This window comes from Melampsora larici-populina (assembly GCF_000204055.1).
Source record: "Melampsora larici-populina 98AG31 unplaced genomic scaffold MELLAscaffold_21, whole genome shotgun sequence".
Lineage (NCBI taxonomy): Eukaryota > Fungi > Basidiomycota > Pucciniomycetes > Pucciniales > Melampsoraceae > Melampsora > Melampsora laricis-populina.
Window position 1 is genome coordinate 202991 of NW_006768785.1, and position 15355 is coordinate 218345.

The window sequence follows — 15355 nt, forward strand, 5'->3', positions numbered from 1 at the left end:
GAAGGTAAATTTACACTCTTATAAATATTTGTAGACCACTTTGAAACTTTATGTATGTTAAATCAGGTTCTCCTTTGTTTGGTGGACATGTCATTTCCCACAGTTCAAATTCCAATCTACGATGCTTCCTGAAGGTATATCTTGGACTGGAAACCCTATATATCCCTGTGAACCTTCAGTAATCTCTTTCTTCCAAGAGTTCAAAAGATAAACAATAAAGAGTCTTGGAACAAGATTCTTGTTTCTGAACCCAGCAAGGCTCCAGAACATAGCATTGGGATCATCAAATCCAATGACAGGATTCACTTCACTGGATTTGTAGTTGTAGGAGCATTTCAGATGTTTGTTTTGAAGATTTAACATCCTCCATTGAGAAAAGACTTCCTTGAGAAACTTCCATGCATTTAGGAGCAACTTTTGAAGTTGTGACTCTGTTAAGTGTTTTTGATTGAGAATTTTGATCATGCCAATATACACAGGAGTCACTTTGTACTCGGCCATACTGACAGCCCTGGTCATGAGAGCAAGATGCTTCAGTGATTGAGGTGGAAGACCAGATGAAGTGTGATTTCCATTGATCAAATCATAGTGACTCTTTATATCATGAATCAGCTCCTCAAAAAATGTGTGAACATCTCTACACATCTCTCTTCCAATAGGTGTATGAAACTGTGCAGCATTGGAACTCAAGGCAATGAAATTCTGAGACAATGCTTCTTCTTCCCCATGCAAATGCCATCTTGATCTTGAAAATTGCTCTGGTCCCCAGAAGGCTTCATTCCTGATACCCATCCTCTCATACAGTCCTCCTTCAATCAAATTGGAGTCAGTTTTGTATATCTCCAGGATTCTTTCTGAATAGGGGGATAGTTTTCCTTTGGGTATTCTTGATCTTCCTGTCTTTTCAGCCCAATCAAGAGAAAGCAGATGGACCAGTGAGCATGATATGTTCTTATCACTTTTAATATCCTTCAAGTATTTCAGGTGGAATTTGGGGTCTGAGAAAAGCTGCAAGGTAAATTGAGTAGCTCTCCCTAAACCCAGATCTTCAACCTCAACATTTTTCCAGGTTTCAAAAAATGATTTCATGTACTGCCAACCATCAGTAAGAAGGATCTCAAGATCATCCTTCACATGTATTTCAGCCTCAAACACTCTTAAAATTCCAAGGAATACCATAACAATTGCATACCCAGCATTCTTCACGGCCAAAGCTGCAGCTTTGATTGCTTTAGGATTCTCTCCAAACCTTAACTTCATTTTCTCATATATATCATAGAAAGCATCAAATATCTCATAACACAGATTTGAAGACCTGTTAACTTGGATAATTCCAATCTTCTGCAGCAGATAAAATTGGTCTCTTGAACCGTATGAAATCCTTGCCTCACAGAAGGATTTTATATGGTTTGGTGTATTGTGTAATTCCCTCAAATTATTTTGAAGGATTGAATTTGAACCATCATTTTCAGAAAATGGTCCTTGGCTTGTCCTGTCATCTCTCCATAATTGATATGAATGTTTCCCTCTGTTTTTTACACTATCATCAGTGAAGGCTGAAGTTGTTTCTGCAGACAGCTTCTTGGATGCATTTTCATGATTTGTCTTCTCAGCATTCAGTGCACATATCTTCCGTTTCTTTGAGTTATATCCATGTTCAGCTTCCATCTCTGGACCCACAGAATATTGAACACTTTTTAGATTATGAGCTATTTCTCCCAAAGAATGCTGGCTTTCAAATAATTGCAGAGGATTCCTGTCTTGATCCATATATGGATTATTATTGTCAATGCATATATGATAATTGGAGAGGTTTGGTATTGGGCAATCAGACTTGGTGTGCTGGGATGAAGGATAAATACTATTCCCAAGGTTGTCTGTGACCAGTACTTCTGCATGATTACCAACTTGAGAACCTAGTGTGGATTGCTTACTATAACCCATGTAATCAATTGCTTCAATTGGATTGTGAGGATGTGCTGCAAAGGTTGGAAGGATGATGCTTTTTGATTCATGATGGATTTTTTGGCCAAGGTCACCATGGGCTGGTTCTTCTATGTTTTTGAGCTCTTTGCCTGGATTGTGGACTACAAAGAATGTATCTGAATGCATGTCTTGCTGTGTAAAATCTACTTTGGGATAATTCAAGTCAAACCCTAGAGGATAATTTGGCAATGAGACAGATTCATTGTGATCAAGCATTCTGGGGTTTGTCTGTAGTCCTAAACATGACTGGGAAAAAAAATATTTCAAAACAAGCACCAGAAAGAATGTTGATAGCCATGAGCTTCCTGACTTCTTTTGATTGTACATGGGGATGAATATGGATGGATTTCAGAAATTTATGGTGTTGTTCTTACTACTTGAAAGAGGATGGAATTTGGAGTTGAGTGTGCATTTGAAATTTAAATCTGCTAGTACAGTTCAATCTTGTAATCATGAGGTCAAACATGTTGATAATCAAGCATCCTCCATTTTGAAACAATTAAATATTATCTAAAAAATGTTACCAGTTTCATATCTGGTGTGTGTGTCACCGGAGGTGTGTGTAGGAGTGATATGTTATCAGCACAATACAACGTGAAGATGTACATAAAGAGTGAGGAACTAAAAATTGATGTCTGCACACAATTTGTTATCATTGCATCTATGTGGGAAGTGGCAAAGACAAGCTCCCCATAGCAGTTACATGGTGTGTATTGAAATACACTAAGATACAAATCCTCTGGCTTTGTGGAGTCTGAGCACACACAATCCAGTAGATCTGTAGGGAGTCCCTTGTTGTAACAAAATCTCTATCCAATATTTTAATCTACTTCTTCAATATTCCTTTTTGGTTTTATGCAATTAGATCCAATTACATGCAACTGTTGTAACTTGTACCATGTCTTTACTCACAAAACTTTGGTCTAGTTCTCAACCTAAATATGATGATGAATTGTATCACCAGCTACAGTATACCAATCTTATGTTCTGATAAAGCTTTCATTTTTTTACATTCATTGTTGAGATATCTTCTTGTACAACTACCACTTGACATCACAAGTTGTGCTCCTGTCTCTTCTTGTTCTTCCTACCTTTGTGTAACTACATGTAGCTACCTACCCAAGTAGAACACTCAAGGTCACTTTTGTCAGATTTTTTGACCACCTTTTCCATCAACTCCTTTTCCCCAACCTTTCAAATTACTTTTTGGACAGCATGTCTGTGGATTGTTTATACACAAATTACCCACAATGCATGTTGTGGGTGGCAGCTGTACACTTAACCATCTACATTTTCCAACTGATAGGGTACATTTAGCAACTGGCAGGGCGGGCAGACATCCCAATTGAGCACATAAAACTGCTTATTTTACCTGCCACATTGGGGATTCTCTGAGTCTGAGGGTATTGCATAATTTGGTGTGCAAGTGTCCACTGGAGCAGGAGCGCCTGGAAGCGCCTGGAAATGCCATTTTGAGGGGAGGAGCACCCAAAGATTTAACCACATCAGAGATCTGTCTAAAATACAACAGGAATCTCTCACCAATTTATCTTCTACAAATGATCAAATCCATATGATACATGATGGCCACCAAAGCTGCTGCTGGCAAGTTGTTGTGGATTGATCTGCCTAAGTAAAGCTGTCCTCAATGGACTGGGTTATTTTTTTTGAGTGAATATTGCAATAGCCGGCACTCTCCAAGTATATAAACTTCAAGGATAGATTAGTAAATTCTTGAAGGATGTAGACAATATATGTCTTCAAGTTTTCCACTTCTTATTTTTGCATCACATGTTTTTGCACCTATCACACATTTTGTCCCCCCCCGCCAAACCCTTTTTGAAAAGTCACATCCATCACACAAGGCTCACAGAGCATCTATTCCAGACCATCAGTCAATGATTGGGTAGCCTCATTTCTTACACTGATGGGAGTTATGTCAGAAGGTAACCCTTGCAACAAGTCTACCTCATCCATGAGATACATCTTGTGTGTCTGACCATACGGATACTGACCAAAGAGATATCATGTGTGACTCAATCAACCAGGTCTACATATTAAAAGGCTCAGATATGAGCTAGTCTTGGTAGATTTGCTGTATTATTAAGCTTGAAGAAGAATTAAGGTGACCAAGTAGGACCAAGGGTGAATGGATCAGTAGAACAAAATATTTATTTGAACTCTATGAGACAGCACCCTGAAACCAAGATAGAGAAGCTCATGCTTTAGCCTCAGTGAATCCATCAAATAACTGATCTAAATTCTAGCATTCCATTTTAGACTCCTTACCTTCAAACAGTGATGGCCTGGTTACTTTCAGGCTCTCTTCCTATAAACTCCCAAATTCTGCTCATTTCCCAAGAGACAAAAAATTTATCCTGAGTCAAATATTTCTCTGGGGCTTTTCTTTTACAGCACAGGGCTCATATGGCTCCTTGAATCTTCTCTTTGTGTAAGCTAAAAGATGTTGAAAGATGTTAAACAAGATTACACAGTGCATTTGTTGATCTTTTGTTTTTGTTTCATCCTTACCAACAATCTCTTAACAAAGGCCCCAAGTCATTATTTTTCTGTTTCTTTTATGTACTAGCATTTTCCTGATCCACTCTCATCACCAATTATCTGACCTACTTTCAGAAATCTCATTCTACCCAGCATCCAGATCTTTTAGCTTTCCAAATGACATTAGGGGGTTTCAAGTTCAATTTTTTGCATAATTTTTTAATACATTCAGACAAGTCTTTTGTAAAAAAAATTCTTTGTAAAAGCAAGGTATTTTTAATTCAGGACACCTAAAAAAGTGTCCTGCTTTAAAAAATTTACGCATATCTTACAACAAAACGGGCAAGTTTTTGTAGCATAAAAATACGTCAAAACATTCAACTTGAAACCCCCTATTATAGTTTTTCAGCAGGATCCTGAGTTCAAGATGATGAACATGCTCAAGGTTCTGTTTTTATAAAGATGCTGTTGATTTACCACAAGCTAAGAATTCATCCTTCCAAACTTTATGAATTGCAGAACCAAGGAGTGAGTACTGTCTCTGGGGCATTTCTTTGTGTATTTCAAAGAAGTAGTGCCAAACCAGTTCTTTAATTTCTCTTTGGTTTTCCATTGAAACCTTGGGGTGAGGCGGGGGGCAAATGAGGGCAAATGCATCAAACCCCCCTTTGGTATCCTGCGGGCTTAAGGCAATTGGGTTCGGGCTCGGGCTGCCTCTTGGATGCCGGATTTACTTCGGTTCAGGACCGGGTCTGGGGCCTTTTTAAATTCAGGCTGAGTACGGGTAGGCTACTACCCGCTTTCCTGGGTCGGGTTTCACCCTGATCAAGTCCCATGAAAACAGGGGAAGACCGAGATCCGAATGCGATAGCTAAGCATACCCGACCCCGAAGCCACCACATAAACAAACCGAATTGAAAATCGCAAATTGAAATCAAACAACAGAAAACAGAAAATCAAACCCAATCCAATCGAATCGAAGAAAAGATGAGAAACATAAAACTATTAAACCATTTCATCAAACCTATCAACCCATTCAAACCATCAATCCAAGCCATCAACTTCAGACACATCCGATATTATCATGACCGATCTGTTGATTTCTCAGGTTTAAATGAATCACAAGTCGAAGTAAGTGATCAGCCAGGGCCAGATCGGGTTATAAACCATTTCAAACACTCAAAACAAAACAAAAAAGTTAATTTTTTTTCTTTGTTTTGTTTTTTTTCTGGGGGGATTCTTATCTTTAGCTTAGAGAAGTTATCAAAGGTTTTGTAGATTCAGAAGTCGCTCCATTGGCTCATCAAACTGATTTACAAAACGATTTTCCAAATGTAAATGATTATACATATCTCTGTCTCTTGATTCAAAACAAAAAGATCTATTGTTGAAGTTTTTTTTCTAAACTAAGATGATCAAATGAATTTCGAGAATGTTTTTTTTTTATTTAGGAACTTTGGAAGAAATTTGGAGAGATGGGATTAGTGAGTTCATTCTTGATATCAAATCTTGAAACTTTAAACCGGATTTGAAATCACTAAACTTGATATATGCACCTAAACGGTCTGATTCTAATTAGTTAGGAATCACTGTACCCGAGAAATACGGAGGATTAAATAAAGGATATCTAGACCATATCATAGCCATGGAAGAGATCTCAAGAGGATCAGGTTCGATTGGATTATCATATGGAGCTCATACGAATCTGTGTATCAATCAAATCCATCGAAACGGAACCGATTCACAAAAACAAAAGTATTTACCTGATCTTATCTCTGGTCAAAAGATTGGATCATTGGCTATGAGTGAAGTCGAATCGGGTTCAGATGTGGTTTCGATGAAACTTTTGGCCATTGAAAAAGATGATCATTATCTTTTGAATGGAAATAAGTTTTGGTAAGTCGGTTCGATTTGATCCATCAAACCTTTAACCATCAATCACCCATTGATCCATTTCTTTTGGTATATATATAGGATCACCAATGGACCCAACGCCTCAACACTAATAGTTTACGCCAAAACCAATCCCCCCAAAGGTATCACGGCATTCATCATCGAATCTGATATGGCTGGGTTTTCCACCTCACCAAAGTTAGATAAATTAGGCATGAGAGGTTCGAATACATGTGAATTAGTCTTTGAAGACTGTAGGGTCCCAAAAGAAAACGTTTTAGGTGAGATCAATGGTGGACTAAAGGTTTTAATGTCAGGTTTAGATTTAGAAAGATTGGTTTTAAGTGGAGGTCCTTTAGGACTTATGCAATCTGCTTTTGATGTTCGTTTCCTTGGTTTTGTTTTGAGTGTTTCTCGAAATTGATTTTCTTTTTTTTTTGGGTGGGGAAGTTTAGGTGGCTATGCCTTATATACATGATCGACGTCAATTTGGAAAACCGATTGGTTCTTTCCAATTAATCCAAGGGAAAATAGCAGGTAAGCTTACCTCTTACCGTTTATGGAACATCTGATCCAGAAATCCATTCTAATGGTCATCAAGCTATGTTTTAATCTTGGAAACTTTAGATATGTATACTAAGATTAGTGCATCTAGGTCTTATGTTTATGCAGTGGCTAGAGCATGTGATCAAGGAAAGGTTAGTAGAAGAGATTGTGCTGGAGTGATTCTTTATACATCAGATCGAGCATTAGAAGTAGCCACAGGTGAGTAGGAAAGCGGTTGATGAAAGCTCGCGTGTGTTTTTTCTTGAAATTGATTGAGATTATGGTTCGGTTCGGTTTGGGTAGATGCGATGCAAATGTTGGGTGGAAATGGATATATCAATGAGTATCCTACCGGAAGGATTTTTAGAGATGCGCAACTTTATAGGGTAGGAGCAGGTACACAAGAAATCGTAAGCAGACCTTTGATTTGATTTGAGTTTGATCTGAAAGATAAAAGAAGATGAGATGACTGATTGGTTTGGTTTTTTTTTGATTTGGTTGGGGTTCAAACTTTTAGAGAAGAATGTTGATTGGTAGATTGTTTAATGAAGATTATTCAAAGGTTTGAATGTTTGCCTATCCTTTTTTTTTCTTTTGAATTAGCAATTGGTTGTACTATTAAGTTTGGTGCAAGCAGATCAAGTTGTTTCTTTTTTGTATGATTTGTATTAGATTAGTTTATGATGTCAAAGCAATGTAATCTTGAGTGTGGTGATAGATCAGGATTCAGGAGAGTGTTACTGATGGGGATTTGAAAAGTTTGATTTTCTAATTTGATAGTTGTATAGGAGTTAAGTGTTGATAGTAGATAGAGAGATGAGATTGGCAGATGAAATGGAAATGGTTCAGGAGAAGAATGTGAATGTTAGTATTTGATTTTAGGAGAAAGTGAAAGTTGGAATGTGTTAAATGAAAATGGAATTCAAGTGGTTGTGTTGAATTCGATTTTCTCCGAAACTTATAACTACATAAAACCCACTTCAACTATCAAGTATTACTATCACTATATCACTATTAGTCACTATCAAAAGAACACTTACAAATAGAAAACTAGAAAAACAAAAGGAAGAAAACAGTTCAAGATCATCATGCCATTCGGTCCAACTCACGATTTAATCAAACTACTATCAACTTGGTCATTAAATGCTTACTTTCAATCTATCATCTCAACTAACTCTCATCAAGTTCCAATCGATCATCCTATCATCGTAGCAAGTAATCATTGGAATATGATCATAGATGTATGTATGCTTCATTCTTTTCTTCTACTCTCTTCAACAGATTAAAAATACTAATTCTTTGAAAATTCGAAAATCTTTAGCCAGCTTTATTATCAACTCAACTCACTCATGGGATCAAATTACATTATTGGGCAAAGAATACACTTTTTAAAAATCCAATCATTCGATTCCTCTTGATCGATTCAGGTAATATTCCAGTAGATCGAACCACGAAAAACAATCAGGTCTTTTTCTTTTTCTTTGATCACTTTCAATTTCATTTCTCAATTCTCTTAACATCTTACAAGAATCTCAAATCGATCTTTCTGATGGAAAAATCTTCTTTTGTATTTTAACTTTTGATTTAGTTACTCTTTAAAGGTACATTTGATGTACTTAAATTAGGTGAAGCAGTAGCACTTTTTCCGGAAGGTACAAGTTATACTGAACCAAGAATCATGCAAATCAAGGATGGAATCGGATGGGTATGTTATTGAAAGTTGTGTATGTTCTTATACAAAAAACACACACCAAAACAAAACACACATAGGCAAAAAAAAATGACCTCTTGATGATTTCTTGACTAATTTTAATTTTCGAATTTCTTTTTCATCAACACGAAAAATCAAAAAAATCAAAATCGAAAAGACGGCATTAGAATATGCCAAGAACTTAAGATCTACAGGTTCAAAACTTTCAGGTTCGAAAGAAACTGCCTTAGGATTAAGTTCATTACCTCAAGATTCTGAACCCAAAGATGTGAAGATAGTGATTGTAGGATTAAATTATACATCCAAGACTCGATATAGATCATCAGTTCAATTAGAGTATGCCGAACCGATTGAGATTTCCAAACGATTGATCACGAAATTCATGAGTGAAGATGAAGGTGATGCGAAATCATCGGTGAAAGAATTGATGACTGAAGTGGATTCTAGATTAAGATCTGTGACGATCAATTCACCTGATTGGGAAACTCTTTGGTGTGCTGAATTGGTTAGAGAATTCATTTGGGTAGATGGTCATGGTCCAATGCAACATTATAGAGATCATATGCAAAGGTATGTTTCAAGCAAAAAAATGGGTGGATTCTTTTATACGAGTTTTTCTACTTGAGTTCATACGAGTTAACTGATGAATGAATGCTTGGATTGATATTCAGGTTAATCAAACTCTTTTCGATACCTGAAGAAGATTCATTATCATCAAAACCGAGGATGAAATTAAAATCACTGAAAACTCAATTAATCTCTTACCATCGTTTACTTCAAACTTATCAAACCAATCATCATGTTTTATTCAATTCGATTCCAACCCAATCCGAAGAAACTCATCTCATCCTTCATCAATCTAAACTGATCTTGAGTTTTTTGGTCTTTAAATTACCTTTTTTTATCTTACCTGCTTTCTTTCATTTACCAATGTATTTGGGATCTTATTTAGGTTCAAGACTTCAACGTAAGTCCTTCTGAATTCATTTAATTCCTGTGTCTATGTGTTTTAGATCTTGATGTTTACCTTTGGTTTGGGTTTTCTTCTTCTCTATTAGCTAAAGAACCTGAAAGCATCTCACAAAACAAATTAACCTTGGGTTTATTGTTCACTTTGATCTCCATCCCGATTTACATCTATCAACTAAACTCATTCTTATTAAACTCGATCTCAACCCCATTAACATTGATGTCTAAACTGATGAGTATGGTAATTGGACTTTCGATGATCTTAATAATTAGAAAACTACATGATTTAATGATTGATGAGATCTTATTGAATTTAAAATCAATTGAATTCTTATGTTTCAAAATCGATCAAACCTCTTTAAACCGATTGAGAACGTTAGGCTATGAAACTTGGATGGAATTTAATGAGATCTTTGTAAATGATCAGGATGATGATGATGATGATGATTTGATGGGATTAAAAGACTTTAAAGAATTAGTTAAAAGTAGATCGATTAAATCTAATCTTAATTCAAAGTCTTGTTTATCTAATCAGAAACTTAAACAAATTTAATTATAGATCATTAAAACTGATTGGTATGAATTTTGGTGGGGTTTCGTATTGTAAAAAGAAGACAGTCATCAAATGTGTTTGTGTGTGTTTCTCTTTTGGTTTTATTGATCAGTTTTGTAATCTTTCAATTTCTTTAGTTCAGCTTTTATATGTTTTTGAATATTATTATTGAATTTCATTGACAAAACATTTTTTTCTTTGATGTTAGAGAATTGTAAATAGGACTATAGTTTAAGAAGAAGTTTTTTTTCTTTGATGTTAGTTAGGATTGAGGATATGAATTTATAAAGGATAATCTTATCAAGTTATTGTTTGATGTGGGAACGTTCCTGGGAGAAGGTAAATCCTTTAACTTGCTTATTTGTATGAATGAATTGAATAATTCTTTTATGTTGGAATTCAGTGTTCTCTTGATCTGAAAAAGGACTACATGTTCAGAGTTTTCAATCCAGTTTCTGCACATCCTTTTAGGGAACATTCACAATGTAGAGTGCTGGTCAGCATTTCCTAAGGGTGTGTTCACTTGAGCAATTTATGGTGAGAAATCACATTCTACAAAATTTAAAGTGTCTATTGGGTGGTGCATGTTTCATTTTTGCATTAAAAGATTTACAGAATGTGATTTCTGGTCAGAAATTCTTTAAGTGAACTTGCCCTAAAGTGAACACACCCAAAGTATATCAAGGTTTGTCAAAACACGCAGTTTCTGAATTTCTGGTCCAGTTTTTGATTGCAAAGAACAAAACAAGCCAAAGTGAAACATACTCAAAAGCTACATTAATGAAAAAAAAGTTTAGGAACTCACTTAGGTCACCAATCCAATCTATCAAGAAACCAATTCTTTCATCATTCAAATTCACAAACCACCCTTTCATTTGTAAGACTCTTACACAAATATTTCTTATTATGAAATTCCTCCACAGCTTTCATAGCAATCTCAACTGAATTGTATTTAACTCTAGCGGTTTGATAAAGTTTACTTTCCATTGTTTCTGAGGAGATCTTTAGATCACCTCTTTCGATTGATAAGATTGGAAACTTTGCACGGTTTCCTGATTTACCTGGTCTATATTTCTCTGCGCCTCTCAAGGCATCTTGTCTGTGTTGAAGTTTATTTGCCAACTTAAGTTTTTTCAAAAAGTGAACAATCAGAAGATCAAGTTGAGTTTCTGAGAATTGATGATGTTTGTAAAAAAAGAAGTCCTTACTTTAAAAGCATCTGCTCCAACTTCTAAGAATGTTTAATACTGATTTCATTAGCTTCGTTTGGGATCTTCATCAATTTCATGATGAAGGGTGGATCATGATTCGGGATCGTTGGTTTGGGGAATGGTTCGGGTTTGATAGGTTTGGATGTTTCTGCTAATTCAATCTTTTTGGATTCCTCTTTCTGATCTTGAATTTGAGCCAATCTTGCACGTTTCGAAACTGGTTTCTCGATCTCAGGTTTATTGTCTTCAATTTCAATCAACGCTCTCCTTTTTGAAGTAGCTAATCGTGGTGGTACTCTGACTATCGGCTCAGATCGAAAGGAGTTTAATTGTGCAAGAATATCGTGTGCTACAACACAAACCTGGATGTCAATACTTTAAAATTCATAAAGCTTTGTCGGCTTCCTCACTGAAAGAAAAGTCACTCACGGATTTCCAAACGCTGATTGTTTCGCTCAGATCTAAGTGCCTTCTTAATAAGATCTCCAATAGGTGAAGAAGAAAGCTCTATTTTAGAAATCTTTGATCGTCTTACACTTATACCACGTAAGATCATTGCATAAAATAATAATTTATCATTGGTTTTGATTAATAAACTCATTAAAGAGTAAGGTTTATTAATCAGTTCGTCTGATAAAGCTGCTATTCCAGGTTCTGGAAAATTCAAAATCGATTTAAATAATTTGGTTCGAATCGTTTCATCTATTTTGATAGTAGGTATTATTTTTGGATTTGGTTCGAAGACCGTATTGATTAATGGCATGATGATGTTCATTAAGTTCGTATAGGCTTCCACTGGACATTCTCTTGAGCTCATGGTTATAATTTATCTCGACTGTAGATCTTCAGAGGATGTATTCACTTCAAGACGGTTTTCATGGATTCATTGGTCGTTAAAAATCGGTATTCCGAGCGTTTTCGAGTGTCTATGTGGGTTTTAGTTTGGTTAAGTTTTCCTTGTTGGGTCGCGTTGAGTCGCGTCGACTGGTTGAGGCATCCTCACGATCGCCATGGGGTTTGAAGCAGAAACCCGAACCCTCTCGACCTCTCTTCGGGCCGGAATAGCGGATCTGAGACGAATAGCCGCCTGACGGACTGCATCGGCCGAGTCTTGCGAGTTTATGATTTCGAGTTTGTATGTATAATTTGGAGATCTTTCACAACAGGCAAAAAAATATACGAATGAATGTTACCGAAATCAATAAACCATTTAGGATATCGACCGTTCATCCTCAACATTCGATGTCCATCAATCTCTTTAACCTCTCAAAGTATACTATGGACCATAAATCACTTTGAATCAAGATTCGGAAAGATATCATACTGTAAATTTCCCAAGGTAAGCCAATGTGATCAATTGTTTTAAAAAATTGTTTAGAATTGACTCTCAAAGATATCGATGTCACATTTTTCTTTTTGTAAAGCTTAGGATCCAGATACAGAATGGTATCGAGGATTTGGATTTATACATTTTATTGAAACTTCAGCTGCTTTAACATGTTTAAAATCTGGACCGATTCATGAAATCTTAATTCCTTCAATTCAATCTCAATCTCTAAAACATGGTCAATTACGTCTTTCAGATCTTAAGACTAATGAATTTCAAGGTGATTCAGAAATCATTAAATGTCTAGTTGAACAAGGAAAACCATCAAGTTGAGTTAACTTTTGTTTTTCAAGAAATCATAAAAATCCAATACTGATAGGTTTTAGAATTAAGTTCATAGTGGATTGGAACAAAGACCTACAATTGATGGGATTCATGCTCAAGCTCATCAATCTGTCAATCACGAAGAACTCCAATCGATGATTCAAGCCTTTGGTGGGTTTTATGGTGAATTACTACATAAACGACGTACTAGAAAGTAAGATTAAAGCTATATCACTTTTACTTGTGGCCTCACTACGCATATGGGCATTCGAGAATCGGAGCAGAAAAAGTTATGGGGTCTCTTATCATTTGAAGACCCTGAGGTCGTCCATCATCTTAGACGAAAGGAATAACCTCATAACAGATTACACGAGGACGATGGAGATAGCACTAGGAGCACTATATAACCTGTCACTCCAATAGAGTGGGTTGGATTGCATGTAGTAGTGGGATAATGAAAAAATGGGGATGGGAAGTCAAGTGGAAATGTACAATGCGCTCAACACTTTGATTTCCTTTAATTCTTACCAACACAATCCTCAGAATGAGTGAAAATGCCTCTTTGATTCACCTTTGGGTCTCACATCATGATGCACCTAATGTTGTTACCTAGTATGTGGATCACTATATTGCACTATTTACCTAGCGCTCAGCCACTCCTTGTCGAACTATTGAGCTGCACCTGATGTTGCTAGTGAGAGACTCTGCTAAGATCCAATTCAATAATACAAAAGCTGAGTCAGAAGAGCTACTATAAGATGTTTGGTAATCAGATGTCATCCTTTGTCAAGTCAGTATTGGTCATCATACATCAGATTTTGACCCACTTCTTGGTAAGATTTGAGTATTCCAACCGCTTTCTTGAGTAGGTGCAAATCATATTACCCATAAACACCTTCATTTTTCTACTGTTTGATAGCTGATTGACTCAACAGACCAAAAATCTAATCGCAAATCAATCTGACAAAAGGGTACCATGGAAAACCATATTTCTTCAAGTGAGCCATCCCATCTCACTTGCCACAATTTTTTCATAATTTTCTAACCTAACAAAGTCCCTCTCAGCAAGTGATCCTGCAAGAGAGGGACTTATGGGCTATTCACAAGATTTAATGTGTGAGCAAGAAACTTTTGGCTGGGGAGTTTTTCAACCTGCCATTACTTCTTACCCTTCAAATAAACAGTCTTTGGACCCAAGAAGTGTCCTGTGTGCCCGCTGGTCCTGCCTACATTCATGTATTTGACTGTGTATTTGATGCAATGATTGCAGAGTAATGAACGGCTGAAGTTGACAAAAAACCCAAAATTTACAAGAAAGCTGTCCAACCTGCCAAAAGCTCACACCAGGCAAGTCTGGCTTGCAGCGCTACCCAGCGCTGCTAACCGTGATTTGAGCAGCATAACTCAAATTGAGCTCGGCCAAACTCAGAGGTGATAGCGGAGGCGGGATTTTTTTTGGGGACAAAACGGTGGCAAGAAGCACAGTTTTTTGGCGCAGCGCTTCCCAGTGCTGCAGGCTAAAAAGTAATGCATTTTTTTTCTTTCACAAACTAAGAGATGAAAACTGAACAAATGTATTGGGAGGTAATTAGTGTAAAGAAAGTGTATAGAAAGTGATTTAAATGAGTGTAAAGAAAGGAAAAATTGTAAAAGTTAAGACAAGATCATAAAAAAAGTTGAAAACTAAAATGAAATAGAATAAAATAAAATAAAAGGAAACAGGATGCAATGACTGTAAAAAAACATTTTCAATGAGAAACATAAAAGTGAAAATAAAACCAATTCATCGCGACTTGATCTAGCAATTGAAGCTTCTCTTTTAGTATCCAAAGTCAATGTACTAATTCCAATTTCTTCATTCTGATGTTGATGACTAGTAGATAAAGCTTAATTGGTTTCAGACGGAGGTATCACTTTAACTGCTTCATTAAAGGTCTCTTAATTCTTTTCCAACATCTTGTAAATAACTTTCACCTTTATTTCAGGATATCCTTATTTAAATATCCTTCTGCAAGTTTTTGTACTGCTGTTATGGACAGACTTGGGGGTTTTCGGCGACGAGGGTCAAGGGAGTTCTGGTGAGGATTTGTATCTATTACCGGTCTTCCTATGTGGATTGTCGGATGAGGGAAAATCTGTACAGGCAATGTATCTACAACTATAAGATGGTTCTCGAGCTTGTGACATGTAATGTGAATATGTCACTCAAGTGAAATAGAACCAGTTCATAACATTATCCCCCCTTTAATGCCCAAACTTCCTCTTGCAAGCTCTGCATTCTTTCCACGGGCTGCGTTAAAAAACCCAGTGGGAAAAAGCATAGCCCTCTTACT

General features: G+C 36.4%; 6 protein-coding genes across 6 annotated transcripts; 4 read left to right on the top strand and 2 right to left on the bottom strand.

The window, feature by feature from the left end:
• Window positions 1–90: 90 nt before the first annotated feature.
• MELLADRAFT_63623 (uncharacterized protein) lies at window positions 91–2202 on the bottom strand (the record flags this gene model as incomplete). Its single annotated transcript, XM_007410710.1, has 1 exon — window positions 91–2202. The coding sequence occupies one exon, from the start codon at window positions 2200–2202 to the stop codon at window positions 91–93; it is 2112 nt and encodes a 703-aa protein (XP_007410772.1).
• A 3400-nt stretch (window positions 2203–5602) lies between these two features.
• Window positions 5603–7495, top strand: MELLADRAFT_52672 (uncharacterized protein; the record flags this gene model as incomplete). The annotated part of the gene is made up of 9 exons (XM_007410553.1): window positions 5603–5619; window positions 5744–5822; window positions 5940–5972; window positions 6068–6384; window positions 6463–6763; window positions 6837–6918; window positions 7009–7146; window positions 7231–7337; window positions 7445–7495. The coding sequence occupies 9 exons, from the start codon at window positions 5603–5605 to the stop codon at window positions 7493–7495; spliced, it is 1125 nt and encodes a 374-aa protein (XP_007410615.1).
• A 339-nt stretch (window positions 7496–7834) lies between these two features.
• MELLADRAFT_116628 (uncharacterized protein) lies at window positions 7835–9619 on the top strand (the record flags this gene model as incomplete). The annotated part of the gene is made up of 5 exons (XM_007410554.1): window positions 7835–8168; window positions 8249–8392; window positions 8516–8632; window positions 8796–9208; window positions 9310–9619. The coding sequence occupies 5 exons, from the start codon at window positions 8016–8018 to the stop codon at window positions 9617–9619; spliced, it is 1137 nt and encodes a 378-aa protein (XP_007410616.1).
• A 115-nt stretch (window positions 9620–9734) lies between these two features.
• Window positions 9735–10473, top strand: MELLADRAFT_71995 (uncharacterized protein; the record flags this gene model as incomplete). The annotated part of the gene is made up of 1 exon (XM_007410555.1): window positions 9735–10473. One exon carries the CDS (start codon window positions 9828–9830, stop codon window positions 10158–10160), a length of 333 nt encoding a protein of 110 aa, XP_007410617.1.
• A 918-nt stretch (window positions 10474–11391) lies between these two features.
• MELLADRAFT_63625 (uncharacterized protein) lies at window positions 11392–12188 on the bottom strand (the record flags this gene model as incomplete). The annotated part of the gene is made up of 2 exons (XM_007410709.1): window positions 11392–11720; window positions 11801–12188. 2 exons carry the CDS (start codon window positions 12186–12188, stop codon window positions 11392–11394), a joined length of 717 nt encoding a protein of 238 aa, XP_007410771.1.
• Window positions 12189–12557: 369 nt separating this feature from the next.
• On the top strand, window positions 12558–13240 carry MELLADRAFT_107008 (uncharacterized protein; the record flags this gene model as incomplete). The annotated part of the gene is made up of 3 exons (XM_007410556.1): window positions 12558–12710; window positions 12801–13026; window positions 13092–13240. 3 exons carry the CDS (start codon window positions 12558–12560, stop codon window positions 13238–13240), a joined length of 528 nt encoding a protein of 175 aa, XP_007410618.1.
• Window positions 13241–15355: the final 2115 nt, after the last annotated feature.